We start from the raw sequence: 21,801 nt of genomic DNA, 5'->3' as shown, positions 1-21,801 counted from the left end.
CCTCATCAGTAGTAAATCAAACAGCTCATTTAGTGGGGCGTGTTTCAAAAAATTAGAGTGTTTAAGGAAAAATCACAATTTTTTACTGTTCAAGCCAAAGTTTAAAGGAAAATTACTTTCACTGTGAAGAATAAGAACCATCCTACCAATTTTACTTAAAATTCATGAAAATCAATGGAAAACTCGGAAAATTTTCAACGGGTCCAAATATAGGAAACTTTCGACCTTGATGTTCCATGTTTAGACCTAACATCACCAAAATTTTGTATCAATACCAACAAATCAACAAAGGTGATAATTTTTGATTGAGGCATAATTCTGAACCAATATTGAATATTTCTAACAGTTTTTGCCAGCTTAACGCACATAAACTACAAGTAAGTAGACACAAACAAGTTTCAGCTATTGTTCTGCTGATAGAGCTGACGGGGATTGAAAGTGTTTGTGATATTCATAACAGGAATTCAAGTTTTTTAAATGTTAAAAAGCTGTAATACTTTTGTAAGATAATAATTGATTGAAGATTACATTTCAATACATTTGTTTATTAATTTTCGAAAAATCATACTTTTATATGAATTTTAGTTCTAGGTCCATTTAAAGGAACCGGTCCAGTACAAAAATAGGAACAGTAGGTTCAATGTTGGAACTTTGGATCATCCATATCTTTGCAAATCTCTCAATAACGGCGAAACCTATGTTGAAAATTTTCATTGAAACTTGCAGATAAGATCATGACTTATAAATGAATTCCCTTAAGAATATAAATTTCCCATCCATTTTTGAGAAAATCATGATTATTTAAAAACCACCGCTTAAAGGGTCCAAAGTAGGGCAACTAACCCTAGTTAAGTTATCTTCATAAAACAAAACTTTTTGATTTTCAGCTGACTTGTGTGGACAAATTTACTTTGATCAAAAATTTGAAATTTTGAAATTGAATAAACAAGCAAACTTAAAAGTTTGCGATCTCTTGAATTCCTCGACGAAATAGTCAATTTGTTATTTTAATCTTGATTTTTTAACTCATTTACGAGCTATATTTTAATCTGAATTATGAAGCTGCATTTTGCATCTGAATTTTGCACCTAAATTCAAAAATTGAATTTGGAACCACAGTGTGTATTCTAAATGAGAAAATAGGCTAGGTACTTACATTTTTCTTCATATGACTATAATCAACAAAACAAAAAGAAACGGTAAATTTCTAACCCGATTTCACCACGCATCATAATTGGGCCCAAGTAAAACTTTTCCAAAAACCCATAGGGGAAAAGTTCATATAACGCCCCATGTGGCTAATACGCGCCACCCTTGTTTTGAAGAATCTGAAACATTTTAAGCCTGCAAAATATTACCAATTTGTTTTAAATGCTGTGATTGGTCATGGCAAGTATGAATTTTTCCTTAAAATGCCCCTGTGTCGGGATAATTTCACAATTTAGGTTTTTCTTCATTTCGATGTAAATTTTAAAACACTTTCAGTAAGGTGTCACCAAGCAGAGAAAAACGAATAAGACAATATTTTCTGACACATCGATAGAGGAGAATCTAAACTATGATTTTATGCTAAAAAATCATACTGAACTCGCGAAGGTATGCTTTCTATGGCTATGTTCTATCACGGCCCATGCGCTCGTTATAACGCGCCAATCGTAGTAGGCTGAAAATAGTATAAAATTTTTCAAAAAGGCCAATTTTCATTGAAAATGAATAAAAAGTCTAAAACCATATTTTGAGCGTTAATTCAGCCCAAAAAATCCACTTTTCATTTTTTTTTAAATTTTCATTAGTCCATTTTGATTTTTTTTTTTCAGTCAAAGTGTCTGTAAGTATTGGTGTGTTTTCGGTCTTCGGCTGCTTTCGGGTATGTTCGGCTGCTAGGCGCGTATTGAATACACAGCGGCGCGTATTTGCAACACAGTTTTGTTCTGTGGCTTTGAATATGGTTTTTAAAAATCAAGTTTTTGAAGCAACTATAGCAATTTGAGTAATTAAAAATCATAGGCATTTGTAGAAAACACTTTTTTTCAACAATTACACCCATTTTTAACACAATTTGTACGTGGAATATGCAGAAAATCAGCGATTCGCTTAGGTGGCGCATAATAGGGCATGTTCCCCTATGTTACCGAGAGGGTTCAAAACATTTGTCCCCAATTGAAGTTTCGTTTTCTTTTTGTTTCTTTCGTTGTTGTTTTGATGGATGATACATGAAACGCGACCGAAAAAGGGATGAGAAAAGGCACCAACTGCATATGTGTCCTACGTATCCTGCGTATGCGGGGTGCTACCCCGTTCCACCTTCTCAAATATTGACGTCAATAATTTTGCGGTAAAAGTCAGAATCGCGCCGCCAGAAGCTGATTAGCGGTTGAATAATTGATCGTCCATATAGCTATTATATTCGCATCAACCGAAACAATAGTTAACTTTTTTTTAGTTGGCCTTATGTTAGGACTGTCGTAGTCATAGAAGTTATAGATAATTCACAATTATAAAGTTCAACCTGAACAATAGAACTTATCGAAATGGTATCTTCTACTTTTGTCTAATGATTTGAAGCAAAGTTATAAATAGAGTATTACGTCGTTTCAACTGGAGCAACTGAAATTTTCAATTGATCTGAACCCTTATGAAACGGTTGACCGGAAATGGATATCAGGTGAAACCGATATAATTAGCAGCTAATGGGTTGAGGTTGAACGGAGTCCTACACCCAGAGAGGGGACCGACATATGTTTGATTTCCTTAACTGCACCGGGAAACAAAGGGATGTTTGGGGTGAAAGTTCGTACCTAACCTCTAATTTGATTGTCCAGGACCACTACACACTTCAGTCAGTGTTTGGGAACAAAGCCACGTGCAACAAATTATGGATAGTAAACGTTTTGACTTCTCTACCCGACCACAGAAATCGAACACGTGGATCTGACAAATCAAAGAAAGGGTCAGCGGCAATTTCCCAAAGTATTGGTTTGATTGAAAGGTTACTATCGTCGTCGTTCGGCGATGCAATGTTTTCGCTCATTAGACTTCAGGTGCTCTTTACTTACTACGAAGTCCCCATCTGTCGTTTGGTGAAAATAGAATATTAAATTAACGGGAGCGTGACATTTGATTGTTCCCTATAGATACATGACACTCGCGCTGGCTTCATGCCAAAGGATCGGACGATCCGTTTGGAAAGCACTATGACTGGCAGAAAGTATTCATTTTGCAATCAATCGATGCTTCATCCTTTATCCATGAATTATCGGTTATTGAAAATAACTCAATCTCCTGATTTGCATAGGACGATGTCACTGTGAGGAACGCCATATGGTTGATTGAGGTGGGCAAGGCAAACGGTGGCATCACAAAAATTGCTGACAAATCCTTGCATCTTCATACAAACTTTGTCTGACCAAGCAGTTGTTTGATTTTGGAAATAAGAATTGATAGAGTTATAAGACAATAAATACAACTTCGCTGCTCTTCCTTTCAAAAACAATTTTTTTTAACTTTAATGAAAATGTCTTAACTCCCGTTGCAGTGATGGTTGAGCCGGTCACTATGAAGCTGTCCAGCGGACCGGGAAGCCTGTGTAAAGTTTGCGGCGATCGGGCATCCGGTAAACACTATGGTGTTCCTTCCTGTGACGGATGTCGCGGTTTCTTCAAGCGTAGCATCCGAAGGTACAACTTGTAAATACGCCGATCAAACGTTTGGCCATAGAAAAGAAATAACTTATGTTTTTCTTCTGATTTTTGTCTGTCTCCAATTTCCCAATCTAGGAATTTGGAATATGTATGCAAAGAAGGAGGTAAATGTATCGTCGATGTCTCCCGACGTAACCAGTGCCAGGCGTGCCGATTCGCCAAATGCTTGCAGGCGAACATGCGTAGAGAAGGTAAGTGTATCTGAGTGAAAAAGCATTAACCATTTGATATCTTGCACGATTAGCAGCATTGCTTATTTTATAAAAAGCTACAAATACAGATTTTGATTTAAATAGTTATTCTCGATTTCCACATTGGGCTGAGTATTTAAAAGGTACCCGAAGTAAAACAGCTCGTTATTAACGTTAGAGTTGAATTTTCCCAGAGCTTTGCTCTGATTGCTCATCGTTATAACGCCTCCCTATTCAAAGATTATTTTCACTTTGTTTATTCATTTTTATTTACCATGCGCTTAGTCAAAATTACCAAGGAATATTTAAATAAGGTAGTGCCAAGAGCCATATTGGATTTTTTGTGACGTCACAAAAACTATTGTATCGACAATGTATATGAGAATGGTTAAAATTTCAAAGAAAAACGCGTTTTAGAACGAAAATGAATTCCAATTTCATTTTAATTGTGATGTAGGCAAAGTTGCCGAAAAAAAATCTGTGATTTGTGGAAAAAAATCTGATTTTCTGTGTTTTTACCTAAAAATTTTGTGATGGTTTTCTGTGATAGAAATAGCATAAATTTCTTTAAAAAATCATAAAAAAATGAGATTTTTTAAATTTAATTTGAGAAAAATTAATATTCGTCATCAATCTTATCATGTTTTTTTCAAAACAAAGTGAAAAATTAAAAATTTATGTTGATAGAAAAAAATATAATTTTGGAAACACGTACTAAATTTAAAAATCAGTGAAATCTGTGAATATTTTCAAAATTCTGTACTCTGTAACACAGAATCTGTGATGAAAATTCGCTCAAAATTCTGTGAAATTATAGATTTCTCTGTGATTTCAGCAGCCTTGATTGTAAGGTCTCTATTTCATTATGTTATGAAAATTTTTGGTCCTTTGAAGATTGCATTGTGCATTTTTTCTTATTTTATTAATGAATGTAATGTCATCTTAAAGCTAAAACGTGCAAAAATGAAATAAAATCAGCTTTTAAAAGATCTAGCTATTGAGCTAGTTATTGAGTGTTCAACTGATTTTCATAATTTTTATCCAACCGGTTTTCCATATAAAACTCTTATGTAAAACAATTAACATCAATTAATAATGATTGTTGAATCGGTTAACTAAAATTCTTATAAAACATTGTGGTTTTGTATTAAAAAAATTAGTTTCGATTACTTTATTGTAATAAGGGAGTTAAACTGCACAGACTGTAACATTTTCATGGAAGGCTTTGAACTAATTTTAAAGTTTTGCAAATTTGAGTAGTGAAAATCCATCATTTTTAAAACTCCGACGGCACTTTATAGAACATTTCTCAAAAATTCCAACTTTTTTTGTACCAATCTTGAAAAGCAAGAATCCTTTTAAAATAACATATTTTCAAAGGAAAGTTTCCAGTAGATTTTTCGAATTATCAACGAAAAAGGCGAGTTTCCTAGTAAACAGATTTTTCGTGATTGTGACGTCACAGACTGTACCAATACTGGAGCAGAGCTGCCTTTTTCGGGGATTTTCGTCCTTCAGGATTATTCATCTCTTCTAGAACAGGGCTGCCTTGGCACTACCTTCTTTAAATATTCCTTGCGAAATTACTTATTTTCACTGCTAGTGTTTTTGTACATCTGTACATCTTAGGTGAAACCAAAACGCAAAATTTATAAAACTTGATTATTACATAGATAAATATTATTTCAATCCATTGTAAGCTTCTTTTTTAAGTTCTCAAATGACATAATTGAATCAAATTTTCGTATATCTTTTGTATCTGAAACACATACAAACATTTCGCTGAACGCAAAGGTTCCAAATAAGGATAGCTACTAAATTTGCTCTCTTTTGCAACAAAGCGTTCAAAGTTGCAGAATCGAAAAGAAATCGTAAAATTCGAAATTTTAATTTTGATGCCCATGATTTAAAATTGCATGAAACGTCAAGATCTGGTGTTTTCAAAAAAAAAAATCATAAATCGACATTCTAGGACGTTTTTCGGAAAACCAACTAAGACCCTGAAGGTCAATTTATAGCCCCATTTTTTTTTAGATGTCACCAGCAGATCTTCATTTTCCGGAATTCCTTTAATCCACCCTTAAGTGATTTATTTCATCCTAAAGTAGATTTTTGATCAAAACTTTTTTTCGAGATAATTTAAAAATCATATTTTGTTGTTTTCATATTGATGAAATTTGCTGAAATTTTAACCGGCCAAAATTAGGCAATTTTGTTGAAAATCTTGACCACCCATGATGATTTAAACTTAAATATGGTTTATTATTAAGAAATTCTAAAAAAAAAATCATTTTTTTTCGTCAAAGCATCAAAATATGATTGGTGGTGATTGAGGTAAGAGAGAGAGAGAGAGAGAGAGAGAGAGAGAGAGAGAGAGAGAGAGAGAGAGAGAGAGAGAGATTAGAAGAAATTTCTTGATTTTACTCATTCAATAAAAGAGTATTAGTGCAAAAATGATCATTTTTGAGTAATACGTAATACCAAGCGGTGCATCATTATTCAATGATGTTTGAGGATTTTTTCAGAACTTTGAAGTTTTATTTTCATAATTTAACGTTCGAACTATCACTACAAATTAAAAAAAAAATATACGGAAAATGGCGTAACACGAAAACTTAACAGATTAAGTCGATTTCGGGTCAATTTTTAATTTCTCAAACCCTGGGGTCTGTTTTGGTTTAAAACTCATCCATGATATTTTGCAGAATTTTCAAGTAACGTTTACAGGAGTAAATTTGAATTTTATGGTTTGTATGGGAAAATTGAATATTTTGTACTGAAAAATCAACATCATTTTTGTTTCATCTGTGGAACAGAGCCTTCTCATAGTTTTGCCAATTTATAAATTCTCCAAAGGAAAATTTCCGCTGAACAACTTTGTCCAAAACTGTAACTTCGTATCTTATTAGACAAAAATTTTATTAGAGCTTCCACACAGCAAGAAAAATTCCTGTAATTTTAGATCGAAAACGATGCACGAAAACGGAACATAGTTTTCGATCTAAAATTATTTTAAGGCGTGTAAATTTAGATCGAAAACGAATGAACGATCATAAATCTGCTAATCGTTGTGTAAAAATACAAAACGAAGCGCCAGGTTGGAACATTGTTGAACTCAAAGATGACCATCCTGGTGATACTTTACTGGTCAGCGTCACCAGTATGAAATTGTTTAGGATTCCATTCCGGACAATCATTCCGGCAATCATTCCGGATTCCGGTAATTACAAACAAAGAAAAACCAATCATTTTCAACATCCTTGGTTTATTTTATGAAATTTCACTTCTTATATTTATCTTAACTTCATCCAATCAGGACTCCGTGTGCATTGCTTTCCTGGAATTCGATTTACTGTAGCTCCCGATCCATTACACTACCGCGAACTGCTGCTACTTTTCTGGCTGTTAACAATAACAACACCATCCTGAGTCAAAATGCTGCCAAAAACATTTGACCTGTCGTATTTTTTAATTGCTTAAGATGTATTTTTAGATAAAACTTTATTTTTCTATCAAAAAGTGTAAAGTTACACAAAAACATAATTTTACGCTTTAAAAAAAGCATTAAAAATGAATTAAAGAGTGTAAAATTACATCTTTTTTCAATTACACTCGGAAAAAAATAGATAGCTCTCATTTTCGATTCCGTATACTTTTAGAAATTTTTTGCTGTGAACTAGGATATGTCTTTTCCTTTTGGCATTGATAAATAACAAATTCAATTCACACCACTGCTTGAGCCCCGCGAATTATTGCATGAAAATTAGTCATGCAAAACCTCGCTAGGCACCAGCAGGGGTGCCAAATGAATTTGTCCAATAAGATATAAAGTTACTGTTCAGCGGAAAGTTTTCTTTGGAAAGAAAATTTATAAATTGATACAAAAACTATTAGCAGGCTTGGTTCCACAGATGAAACAAAAATGATGTTGATTTTTCAGTACAAAATATTCAATTTTCCCATACTAACCTTAAAGTTTAAATTTACTCATGTAAACGTTACTTCAAAATTCTGCAAAAAAAAAAAAGATAGAGGAGTTTTCAACCAAAAGTAAACTTTTTAGACCCCAGGGTTTGAGAAATTCAAAAATGACCCTAAGTCGACTCAGTCTAATGATTCATCCCTTGTCAGAATGTTTAAAATTTGGTACCCGCCTTGAGCCAAGGATTGTTTGTATACCAAAAAGTTTGAAGACTTGGAGAAGCGAGGCTCTCATTCAAATTCAACTTAAAGTATGACACAAATTGAACAATTTTAGGTGATTTGACACATGAAATTGATTTATAATGGAGAAGGAGAATTGCCTCTCTTGCTTTTTAAACGGATGGTTTCCATACTAAATTCATAGACAAAATGACAGAACTCATACAGTTTTTAGTGAAAATTATGAAATCAGTAACACATGCAAATTTTGACATGGTGAGATAACTTTTTTCACGTATCAACGTGTAACACGACATAACTCGAACAAATGCTGAGCGATTTTGATTTTTTGAAGCTAAAATTTGATTTATTTTTATGAACGACATCTGCTACTTTTGAAGCGAGAGGAGGGTTCATACACATTGGTATATTATTATTATTACTAAATAGAAAAGGAGTTTTCTGGGCTATTTGATGATTTGTATAAAAGTTTGAAGACTCTCGGCTCCCAAACAATTTCGACTAAAAATATGATACAATTCGAAATTTTCCACATGATTTTCGAGAAAATAGGATAACAAACAAGATTTGATAGAAAAAAGTTTATCTATTGTCATTTAATGATTACAACATGATGACGACATAGTTTTTGTAACAGTACATTTGATTAGAACTGTCCGAATTTTTGGGATGCGTCCATTAAAAAGTTGTGAGCCAACACTGACAGTAGTTAATTTCAGAAATTTATCACACTTTATCACATCACTCAAATGATCCACAACACACTAACTGCCCTTCCTCCGATCCAGAAATGGATGCTGGCATCTTCACTTATGTGAATCAGTGTAAATCAACCACTGTCTCTCATGATAGGAAGCCCAAACCTAACCCTTTCCCGCTCCTGAATCCAAATAAACCCAAATTTAGATTTAATAAATAGAATAACTATATTGACCATCGGCAAACAAAAACTTTGTATTAAATGATATGCCTAATAAATTAAATGTTAAATAAAAAAAAATGATCAATACAAACATTAATTTTTATGATTTCAGTCAGTAGAGATTTTGTATTATTTTAACCCCTAAATGTATGCAGCCTTATACTTTTTCTTATAAAAACATTTTGACAGAAAATATGTAAAATTTAAAACGAAAAAATCCCAAAATTATAGAAATTTGTGTTTTGTATACATTATGGCGTCGCAAATTTATCAAAAACTGTAAATTTTCAAACGTTTTTATTAGATTTCTTACAAAAACAAAGTATGTTGCAAGTTACCTCTTTTTCTGAGGAAGGGGAAATCATATGTTTTTGGAAAATCAAAAAGCGGTATGATAATGTGTCGATTAAATTTTTTAAGAAGCCATTGAAGTTGAAAAGTGTTGCATGTTACCACAGTTGACGGTATGTAGATTAAAACCTCTAATCTAGCTTCTAAAACGAGGGCTCCCTTACAAAATTTATAGATAAAACGAACTCATACAGTTTTAATAAAAAAAAACGACTGAATTCAAACATTTGGCATGTAAATTTAATGAAATTTGATACACAATAAGGTTTTGACACTTTGAGAAGATTGGACGACCTCTTCTTCTTCAAAGGTGGAAAGGTCCATAAAATTTGAAAGACCACTATCAAAGAGAAAATATCCGTTTGTCAGAAAGTGTTCGTTATTTAATCTTAATAAAAATGGAATGCAACCTCTAGGTTGCTATGCGAAGACTATTAGGACTTGCGGATTATACGATTCAATAACAATAACAATAACACGAATCTTACCGGGTCAGCTAGTTATCTTACACGCAGAATAACTTAGAAACTATTTGTACTAAGTTTACTATACTTAGTTTTGATTATTGAAGCTGAAAAAATCCTCTCTAATTTTCTTCGCAATCAAACATTTGATTTAGTCATAAAAGTATGTTTTTTTTAAATCAATTTAAAAAAAATGGATAAAAGACAAGGCACAAAATTTTTTTTTAAATTTTAAACCAAATAATTCAGCTTGTTTAAATTAAATTAAATTTTTAAAGCTGACCGATAACATGACATAATAATTTTTATAACACCAAATCAATCTTGGTAAGGGTTTACTTTTCATGATGACATGAAGCTAAAATCAAGAAATATCATCTCATCAGAATCATCACGGCTGGTAGGCTCCGATATCAATCTACATCGTTCCGGAAAAATCACTTGCCTGCCCGCTGCAAACACAACAAACAGTAATTTGTTGATCAAGCAATTAAGAAGTGCTCGGAAATGTAAATAACATATTTTCGGGCTCTAGATTTATCTGGTTAGAATGGCACACCATCTCACCCCTCCTCGCTGAACTCGATTGCACCGGGAGGGGTGAAAGTTGAGAGGTCGATTATCTTCCGTGGGGTGACACACAGCCGGAAGCGCTCTTTTCTCGGAACATCAGCAGGAGTTGAAAAGAACATCGTTTCGTTAGAGTGATTTTTTTCCCTTCTCTTATTCCAACACTTTTCATGTTCGATTTGGAGGCAAAGTGAATTTGTGTGGCCACAACTTTCTACCCCATGTGATCTGTGGGTATGGTTCATCTAGAGCTGACAGTGGGTATTTATCACGTCACGAAAAATGTTTCCAGATTAGAAAACTATATTCATAAACATTGACTACTTATTTTGAAAAAGTCATTCTAATTTTATCTCTATGAGTTTATTTATCTTAGCAACTTAAAATCATTCATGTAACAAGGATAACAATAAACAAGTAACAATTTTAAGTACAATTTTCCCGTATGTTTAGATAACGTGCCGCTATTATCCTTTTTCTGAACATGGATAAAACTGATCAGTGAGAAGGATCACCCTAAAGTTGAGGACCTAAACAGCCTAAACATCCAGCCTGCCACGTGTGGTATTCCAAAAGCGAAACTGTTTGGTGGTTAAACTTTTTTTTTCTGAACATGATTGCTGTGAACGAGGGTCACGTGTTCGATTTTCCGACTGCGATGACAATTGTCGAATGTCGTAGGGAAAAGGCAAAACAAAAAAGGTGTGGGTGCGATTTGTGGTGTAAATGTAAACATATTCCATCGCCTGTGCTTGTGTTCCGGGTACTTGTGCCCTAATTGCACCCTGAGAGAACGCCACTGATATGACAAGTGTTTGCCGACTAAAAATCCGAAGATGCAAGGCATACGTTTCAGGAATCAGGAATATTGGAAGGCATCCACGAAATGTCACCCACAGTTTGTTTGATGTGTCTTGCTGACTATTGATATTTTGATGGGTTAGCCGCCGTTTTTTATATCCGAAGTTAGCCAAACCAGCATTGAAACAGGAAACGGCCTTTGTCACAAGGAAATTTTTGGAAGTTGATGGTATTATAAAAAGCAAGATAAGATGGTTACAAGAAGTGAATTTTTCAGCACGAATCGTCAATTTTCGCAACGAGACTGAGTGCTCAAAAAATCGAGTTTTCAACGAGTTGCATTCAAAATATTATGCAAGTTCAAAAAAATCCCTAGAATATCCATAACCAAACTAACAAGTAGCCAATTTTAACAAATAACCTCAGGTAGTCGACCAAGTCATTGCTCTGAAATATTTATATATCAAAAACTTTCTGAAAGCATGGATCACTACAAATCTGGACGCATTAAAACGGGTCTATCTCGGAGCTATGTAAACGAAATAAAAATGTTTTGTACTTGAAATGTAGGGTTTTTATTGCACTTTAAAGGAAAAATAATAAAAAAATTATTCCGATGTTGTTTTGATGAATTTTCGAACTTTTGGTTGAGTATCACTCATTATAGTTTGAACACCCTATTCGCTGACCTCAGCGGCCATTTTGTTCCACAATCTTTTCATCTACAATCTTCATCTTCTGCTTGACAATTGCCCAAAATTTTTCGATAGAGCGGAATTGAGGGCAGTTGGGTGGGTTGATGTCCTTTTCGACAAAATCCACCCGTTGGCCCAATACCACTGTAGAACCTCCTAGCTGAAGTGGCAGCTTGCCAAATCTGGCGAAAACTTAACTAGTCCTTTGTGAGATCTAATGTACGAAAAAAAAAGTTTTTCAGGCATTCCTCCTTGTAAATTTCGGAGTCCATCCCAAGTAACCAAAAGTTCCATAAAACAGGTTCTTAAAAGCTTACTCAGCTTTGTTAAACGAATGAGTAGCATTCTACTCAGCCTCAAATTTAAGTTCTTATCGATACTTCTAAAGTCCATAATAGAAGCTGAGTAGAAGGCTATTCAGCCTCCACATGAGACCTAAAAAAATGATTTATGAAAAAAAGAAAAAATCCTTTTCTTGCTATGGTTTTGATGTTGCTTTGAATGTGAATGAGTTTCATACTTACTTTAAAAATTTTCATGCTTGGAGATTTGAACCTGAACCGGGGTGAAAACTGAACACGCTACCTCTGTACCATGGCCAATGCTTAGATTGCTGTTATTTTAAACATCAATATGAAATAAACTTAGAATTATCGACTTTTCAAAGCAGGCGATAATTAAAAATGTAAACATTCGTACTTGATCACCACAGGATGTTTCAACTTTTTCCAAAACAAACTAGGAGGAATTGAAATTGAACGTGAGTATTTTTATGTTTTAAGTTGTTTTTTTGTAATTAATTTTCTTTCTATCTGTTTTCTATTTTAGTTTAAAAAATAGAGAGCGTTTAATTCCTCATCAAGAGTTCTCCCAACCACGATAATGAAACTTTTCGGACCTTGTTCAACTATAAAAAAGGCATACAGAAATTTCGAACCCAGCGTATCCTATTACAGAATAAATTGCCGCTAGTTGCAAGAGGCTACCGTCGATACAAGCCGGTAATTACGTTGCTCCAGGTGCAAGAAGAAAAATCGAATTGTAAACGAAAAGATGTGTTTTTCGGTTAGTTAAATATGAATATTCTTTAAAATGCAAAACAATGTGAAAAATATATAAGATTTATGTCATTTTTCCATTTTGATTAAAATAGTTGATTTATTTGTGGGTTAAATTCGTTGTACTTGTAGAGACGAACCAGCTAAAGGCTGAATAATAAAGACAAAAAAATCGTTGCTCGTACATTCGAAGTTCTGATATTCTGTTATTCACACTTGTGAAAAATCTCAACGCTAACGTTTGTATTGAAGTTCGATATAAGTTCCTCATGGAACCAAAAAGCTCGTAACAAGTTCTGTTTGGAACCAAAAAGTTCGTAAGAAGTTCTGCATTGAACCAACAAATTCGTAAGAAGTTCGTAACGAAGCACGACGAGCCTTATTGAATTCTGGATTTTTTAAGGTACTTGGAACGCACAAAAATGTTCTATGCTACTTGTTTAGACTTTTTATGTTCGGTCAGAAGTCCAAATAAAGCACCTATTTTCATTTCTCCTGAGTACCTTTTACTCAGCCAAATGTGAACTTCTAATGCACAAGATTAAGTATCTATGTGACTTGTGGTTACTTGGGCATGGTCTTGTTTTTCACAAAAACCGGAATTTTTCGTCCGCAGCTGCAAATACCTTGCCAGATCAAACACTTTCTTGCAAACTTATCAGCAAAAACGAATTTGAAGTTGCCGGGGACATCACCATGACCAGTGCAGTGCACCACTGCAGTGGCTTTACATAATTTTTGGCCAGAAAGCTGCCCAAAATCCATCTTCACGTACGTTTCGCCATCCATGAGGATGCATCCGTCGAACTTCGTTGGAATCTTCTTGTATAACTTGCGGGCACGTCCTTTGGCTACTAAATTCTGTTTCAATGTCCGGTTTGGTTGCTTACTGGTCCGATAGGATCGTATTCCTTCGCGTAGACGAATTCTGCTGACGGTGCACCGGTCGGCGTTGAATTTCTTGGCAATGTCATAGTCCGACTACCCTGTGTTTTCCTTGATCGTTCTCAACACCTTCAAATGCAGTTTCCGATCCTTAATTCCACTATGACGCTCGGTATGAACCTGCCGATCTATAGTACGCATCTCACGGAAACGTTTGAGAACGCTACACACGGTTGATTTAACCATTTTTAACGATTTCGCGATTTTTGAACCCGACCACGTCGGGTTTTTGACGTGGGTGTTCAAAATTTATTTTCATCTCGCGGCTTCCATCACGTGTAACTTTTTTGAAACAAAACGAATCGTAATGAAATTTTCAGCACTGGTAGAAGAAACATTCCTCTACAAAGTGCTGCCAAAACATTCCAGATCCGACAACTAGGAGCACTATGGTAAAATAAATACCCAAGTAACCAAAAGTCGCATAGATACTTAATCTTGTGCATTAAAAGTTCACATTTGGCTGAGTAAAAGGTCCTCGAGAGAATTGAATATAAGTGCTTGAATCGGACTTCTGAACGAACATGAAAAGTCTATAAAAGTAGCATAGAACAATTTTGTGCGTTCCAAGTACCTTTAATAATCCAGGATTCAATTTGGACTATCGTGCGTCGTTACGAACTTCTTACAAATTTTTGGTTCCATGAAGAACTTCTTACGAACTTTTCGGTTCGTTGCAGAACTTGTTACGAAACTTTTGGTTCCATGAGGAACTTCTAAAGAACTTCAATGCAAACGTATAAATTATATTTAAAAAAATAAAAGAATAGCTATCCGATGATGATTTTCGGTGCTGTGCCAAGGTGGAAGCTGGAAAATGATGTTCTGAATCCTCTGGATGGCTTTCTTTAAAAATAATTGAAATAATTTTATACACGTTGCGATTATAAAACACAATTTGTGAGAAATGTTGACCTTTTCCATCAGTAGATGATGCTGATGTTTGTAAAAAGAAATGTCTGTTGGAATTTTTATGCAAAATGTAAAGAGTTCGGTATCTTAATTCTTTATATCTACTATCTTTGCTTTCTTCTTGTCGCGTAGCAGCTACACCAAATCGGAACTGCATACATTATCGCTGATCGGAAAACCTGTTTGTACATAAATAAGCATCTTATTTCTCAAGCACAGTTTGGATTTCCTGTTGATGAGAGAATAAAGTGATTTAGTGTATTTATTACATTAAGATTAAATATACCAAGTAACATTTAAAGTTTTATAGCAGGATACTAGACAAAGTTTTGGTTTTATAAGGGGCCTGAGGAGTCTATTAAAACTATCGGTGTTACTTGGGATCTTCAATGTGATTAAAAAAAAAAGATTCCGATCAAGTGTGAGTGTGGGGAAATAAAATAAGTTTAGTTTTAGAAGCGTTAGGAGAAATTTTCAACATTTTCATGTTATTCAGAAAGGAATTTTAAATTTTGTTGCAATCTACTTCGTACCACCCGTAAATTTCGACCTTTAGCTGAAAGCAAAGTATCATCAGCAAATAATCTTCAACCTTTTCCTTCTGGTACATCAGGAAGATCAGAAGTAAAAATATTGTATAACATTGGCACAAGTATACTGCCCTGAGGGACACAAGCTCTAATAGGTGTCCTTTCAGAGCATGAATTTTGATAGCTTACTTGCTAAGTCCGGCTTGACTAGTAATTTTGAATAATTTTAGTAAGATATACAAGAAAATCAAATCGAGCTAATTTAGCTACTAACCCTTTGTGCCAAACACTGTCAAAAGCTTTTTCAATATCTAGAAGAGCAACACCAGTTGAATAAGCTTCAGATTTGCTAGCGTTAATCATATTAGTTACACTCAAAAGTTGATGTGTAGTAGAATGTCCGTGACGAAAACCAAATTGTTCATCAGGGAAAATAGAATTCTGATTAATGTGAATCATCATTCTATTCAAAATAACTCTCTCAAATAATTAACTTAAAGAAGGAAGCAAACTAATTGTTCGATAACTTGAAGGCTCTGACGCATTTTTTTCTGTTGTGGTATTCGACCAGATAGCTATTCGATGTCTAGGTGTAATTCCATTCTGGGAATTGAGTAAAATGAGAGTTTTTGGAATTCTCTTTGAAAACTAGGACGTTTTCCTAATGACCAAGAAGATTTTCAACAAGAAGAAGAAGGAACGTCAAATTATGTTTTCCAGTATCAGGATTTACTACCTTTGTAGCACGATAGTTTTTGCTAGCGGCGAAATGAAAATTGCTCTGAAGCAACTGAGTTTTATATCGGCGATTATGCCTTTTTTTTTTTGCTGTTTCGTTTACGTTTTGGGTGGAGGATAGCTACCAGCCAAAACCTTGGAAAGTTAAAAAAAAAAAAAACCTAAGAAATGCGTGAAAGAAAATTTAGAAGATTTTTATGTTAATTGTATAACCTATAGGATAGGATTCGAATTATTTTTGAACAATTTTGTATTGTAAAATACGGTCGAAAATGTTAAAAAATCGGATTTTTAAAAGTTAAGTTTTCAAATGAAAACTTTATTTAAAGGATGGAGGTGTTGTGGTATTCGGCCAGATAGCTATTCGATGTCTAGGTGTAACTCCATTCTGGGAATTAAGTAAAATGAGATCCTCGCTGGCGAGTCTCTGTGTTAAGCTCTCAATAAACGAATCGGTCTTCTAGATCTGACATCCGACCAAACCAGACGTGTGTCTCGTGTGTGTTATTTTTAAGAAGAAACAAGTTAAGTTACAAAATTACAATATTTCCCCGGTTACTTCATTTTCCAGGTTTCAAAATTGGTGTTACTTTGGCATTTTTCCATTTATGGAAAAATAAACCAAGTGAAAACATTTATTAAAGACTTTAACTAAAAAACTCAAAGTGCTTTCAGTCAACTTTTTAATAAGAATATAGGAATCCCATTTTCCCCCGGAGCTTTCGTATTTTTAATTTTTTTTGAAAATCAATTTAAGTTCATCAATATTTGTCTCACAAGAACTTTCAAACACAATTTGCTTAGAAAGAATATCATCAAATTCTAGGGAAATTTGAGCATCAATTGGACTTACAACGTTAAAATTAAAATCATGAGCAGACTCAAACTGTTGGGCTAATTTTTAGCTTTTTCTGCCTTAGTTAAAATAAGTTTATATCTTTATTTTTCAAAGTAGGAATTGGCTTCTGGGACTTTTTCAGAATTTTATTTAATTTCCAAAATGGCTTTGAGTAGGGTTTTATGTCCTCTACTGCTTTAGCAAAATTTTCGTTAGAAATAAAATTTAAAAGGCGTTTGATCTCTTTTTGAAGGTCGCAAGAAATAAATTTCAAATAAGGATCCCTAGTTCGTTGATATTGACGTCGACGAATGTTTTCCAATCGTATCAAAAAGACTGAATCTTCTATATCGAAAGAAGGAAGAAGTCTAAATTTGAGACGACTTTTGATGACAATAGCTACACCCCACCTTGTCGGTCAAGTCAATCATTTCGTAAAATTTTAAAGAAAGCATTGCTTTTCAAGTTATTATATGGCTTTAAAAAAATTTCAGTGATGGCAGCAATATGTATATTTTGAGTTTTCAAAAATAAGAAGAATTCATCTTGGTTAGTCAGCAAAGATCTAGCGTTCCAATTCATGATATTTAAAAATCTATTTGGATCCATGAGGGAATCGTCAAGTCATAATAATTTTGTTGGAATAATTAAAAGAAGTTTGGAAAGCTTCAAACATTGAATTTGCTTGCAACATACGTTGCATCATTTCCGTTAAATTTTGATACAAAATTTTTAATTTTTTCTCGGTAATTTCACCCAAATCAACAAAATTTTTAGGATCAGAAAATGAAGAAGAAGAGAAGGTATTTAAATTTCGGGGATTTTTCTAAGCCTTCGCATGTACGTTGAAACTTGGTTTTTTTCCCATTAGTTATACCCGAAGCGGGCAAGTGTGTGACGCTGAATCAGCACAGGTAACATTAAAATCACTTCGAGCATAACCAAGACGTGATTCCAAGGTTGACGGAGGCTGACCGCGAACGGGCTGCCGGCCTGATGTGTGAAGACAAGAAGAAGGAAAGAGGAGAAGAAACTTTTCTGGCAACTTTGGGATTTTTTCAGCAATAATTTTTGCCCTAACGGGACAGTCTATGGAATTGGAGGAATGATTACTTGCGCAATTCGCAAACTTGAAAAAATCTGTTTGTGGTGAGTGTCGTGACAAAGAGCTTGACAACGACGACATTGAGTTATATTTTGAAGAACATTTGTAGAAAATTTTCGAAAAGGTTAAACATGACTCGACAATGAAACATAAGACGAGCCTTTTCAAGAATTTGCAAATTATTAACCTGATCCTTTTTAAAATGGATCAAATAAAGCTCAAAAGCAAAACCAACACTTCTGGTATTATTCGTGTTGGTTCTTTTCCTCATTTAAATCACTTGAGAAAACTGAAGAACTGGAGAAAACCCTAAAAAATAATTTAATTCGGTTGTGATTTCATCCGGTGTCTGATCGCCGGTGAGACTACGAAGTACAACTTTGAATGGATGATCACTTAAAAAATTGATGTTTTTTATTATTCAAATAATTTAAAAAATCATCATAAGATTCCGCCAATATACGAGCAGTTTCCCTTAGTCCGACCTGAAAAGAAATCTTCATATCTTTGACGGAAGTGACAATTTCTTTCCGAAAGGCATTGAAGATAGGAATCGTGACCGTAATTGGTGGAACCTTTTCATTTTTAAGGACATCGAATGAATTGGAAATTTGAACTTTTTTGGCCGATGTACCTGAATTAGATTGGGCAATCCGTTTTCTTCCGGCTTTCACACCGGTTTATAACCTCCCCATGCTGGAGATAAAAGAGAAAATATGAATAGAAGAAAATGAAAATAATTTAGCACTGTAAAGTGCTGATTGAAAAACAGGTAAGAAAATAAAATAAATAATATATAATGTTGCTGCAGGTACACAGCAACGATACAATGCTTCGACGTACGTGTTGACGGATCAACACGTGGTGTTATTATTTCAGATTTCAGTTCAAGGCTATATATAATTCAAAATATTTTTAAAAAAATCAGTGATCATACCACTATTTTGCAAAACGTAAGAATGGGACTGATATCAAGTTATTGTATCTTATTTGAACAATGGAATCTGATTTCACCTTCTTGAAACAAAAAGTATGAACGTTTAGAAAAAAAAAGATCTACATATTGAAGAAACATAGGTGGGAACTACCTCCTTCCCTAAAATGATTTTTAAGCGATTATATCAACAGCCAAGTGTCACACTTCGCGCCATCAGCGCTGATGCGATGCCATTTAAGGGTGACATGGTTATAATAATGCGCGTATGGGAATCCTACCATCTGCAGCTGAAACCATCATCGTTAACTTGTTCAAAGTCATTGTAGTCCTGTAATGCTGTCATTTTATCCCCATATTATAATACAATACCGCACACCATTTACCGAAACATACCGGAAGCACATGTACGCATTCTGAACTTTTTTCCACTTATTTTTTTTTTTCCTTTCTCTCAATCTAGCTGTTCAACACGAGCGTGCTCCTCGCAACTGTGGCCCACTTGCCACCCTCAACGGACTCAACTCCTCCGATTTCTACGCTTCCCGGCCGTTTTCGCTGGCACCTCAGACGAATCTGTTCTTTCCACTTCCGCTGCACATCACTGCCTCGTCAGCCTTCGCTCCAATGGATCCCGGAAGATTTGTACCGCCACCCTACGGAACGACGACAACCATGTTCGATCACTTTCCACCGACGGCATTCGGCACATCAATGATACCGCCTGGTCTAGGCACCCTAAAAGCGGAAAAATCCATCCCTGAATCCGTGTTCACCAAGATTACCGGTGATACCACTCCCCCGCATCCGCCTCCCGTTCATTCCATCAGCTCCATTCTGAACATAAGCGAAGCGGCCAAAGAAAACGAGGTCAGTAGCTCGGAGGAGAGCTCATCCTGTCAACCGACACCTTCAGGACTGTCCCATTATGGATCATCCTCATCCTCCAATTCCTCCTCCTCAACCACTTCTTCTTCATCCATCAGCTGCGGCGGGGTGGAGAAAACGGAAATGGAAATTCTTTTCGAAACCGCAGCAAAGCTGCTCTTCCTAGCAGTGAAATGGGCCAAATCGGTACCATCGTTTTTGCAGCTTCCCACAACGGATCAGAAAATCCTGCTCGAGGAATCGTGGGCGGAGCTATTCGTCATAACCGCGGCTCAGTGGGGCCTGCCGATTGATAATGGTAAGTAAGGCGGTGGCTAAAACACGAGTGTGTGTAACGCTATACACAGCAAAAAATTTCTAAAAGTATACGGAATCTAAAACACGAGTGATCTATTTTTTCACAAGTGTAATTAAAAAAAGATGTAATTTTCCCCTACTTTTGATGTAATTTTAGTCTTTTTTTCAAAAAGCGAATAAAAATAAATTGTTTTGGTATAATTTTACATTCCGTGATGTAAAAATAAAGCGGCCAATGAAATTTATATCACAAGCAGTGTAAAATTATATCTATTTGATTTAAAATTGACTGAAACTGTTTGTTTGTGCCATTTGCCTGTCGAGTCATTTTTCGGAAACCGCGAGTGTTTTCGTTCCAAGACGAAGCTCCATCATCTCTATGATAAAAGTGGTAAGTTTTTAAATTAGCAAACAAACGAATGATGTTATTGAAATTAATTAGTTTTTTCTCGATTACAGCGACGGCAGGATTTAAAGTGGCAGGGATCCGGAATTTGATTACCAGGAGAATAATTTGCGTGAACGATCCGAGGCATTTGTAAGCAAAAGCTATCCTGACCCGACAGTGACATATGGATCCGGACCATGACAGTCCGGAACGGAATTCCCCTTGATCCCCCAGTGACGCTGACTGGTTGGAATATCAGCAGAATGCCCCAGTCTGGTGGTGCTCGTGATGGTGGGTGTACTTTGTTTTTCTTCACTATTGATGTTTTTTTTAAATAAATATTTAATAGTAGTAAACTAGTGTAATTTTTCTTTTCAAAAGGCTAATAATATTCCATAAAAATGCAAGTATCCCGAAAACAAATCTAAAATTTTACATCGCTGTGTATTTTTACACGACAATAAACTGTTCCCTTTCCGTGCATCGTTTTTGGTCTAAATTTACACGCCTCAGTGTAATGATGATGTAATTTTAGATTATAAACGATGTTCCGTTTTCGTGCATCGTTTTCAATCTAAAATTACACGAATTTTTCTTGCTGTGTACGAATCTCGCGTAAAGCCAAATTGCCAAATGTAGTGGAATTCAGCTTTTTACTGCTTTGCTGCATTGATGATAAAAGCTCATAGGGGCCGTTCAAATACATACGTAACGCAATTTTCGGTTATTTTCGACACCTCAACCCCGTTACGTAACACATTTCTATCAAATTTTCTATTAAAAATTCACAAACCGTAAGAGCAAGTTTACTGGTGATGAGAAAAAGTGGTAGAAATTTTGACATTTTGAAAATTTTACAATGCAAAAATGTTTTCAAGATCTTTGGGCGTTGTATTTGTTTTACAGTACTGTTTCTATTTCAGCCGTATGTGATGGAAATATTGCTATTTTTGCATTACAGCATGCGAAACTACAACACGTGTTATTAAAAAAAACTTGAAGACCACAGATCTTGAAAATGTTTTTGCATGGAAATATTTTCAAAATGTGCTGAAAGTGACAAAATTTCTACCACTTTTCCCAACACCAGTGAACTTGCTCTAACAAACTGCTATACCACCTCCCCCCCCCCTAAACGCGTTACGTAATATTTGAATGGTCCCATAAATGAAGAGCTTGAAAACCATGTGAAAAAACTTAAAAAAAAAAAGTACATCCCAAGTAACCAAAAGTCGCATAGGTACTTAATTTTGTGCATCAAAAGTTCAGATTTGGCTGGATAAAAGGTACTGAAAATGAAAATAAGTGC

At 34.8% G+C, this 21,801-nt stretch overlaps 1 protein-coding gene across 2 annotated transcripts in view; it reads left to right on the top strand.

The window, feature by feature from the left end:
• LOC129758468 (photoreceptor-specific nuclear receptor-like) overlaps positions 1-21,801 on the top strand; it is a 57,060-nt gene that overhangs the window by 28,814 nt on the left and 6,445 nt on the right. Inside the window, exons 2-4 of one of the 2 annotated variants that reach the window (XM_055755972.1) lie at positions 3,536-3,677; positions 3,777-3,892; positions 19,383-20,105. In XM_055755972.1, coding sequence (XP_055611947.1) covers positions 3,538-3,677; positions 3,777-3,892; positions 19,383-20,105 — 979 coding nt within the window. In that variant the 5' untranslated portion in view covers positions 3,536-3,537. Of the gene's footprint in view, positions 1-3,481; positions 3,678-3,776; positions 3,893-19,382; positions 20,106-21,801 lie in introns of those variants that run through there. The other variant, XM_055755973.1, reaches the window with a different exon arrangement.

Source organism: Uranotaenia lowii, chromosome 3, assembly GCF_029784155.1.
Source record: "Uranotaenia lowii strain MFRU-FL chromosome 3, ASM2978415v1, whole genome shotgun sequence".
Classification (NCBI taxonomy): domain Eukaryota; kingdom Metazoa; phylum Arthropoda; class Insecta; order Diptera; family Culicidae; genus Uranotaenia; species Uranotaenia lowii.
The sequence above is the reverse complement of the archived record's forward strand: the minus strand, read 5'-3'. Positions and strand labels throughout refer to the sequence as shown.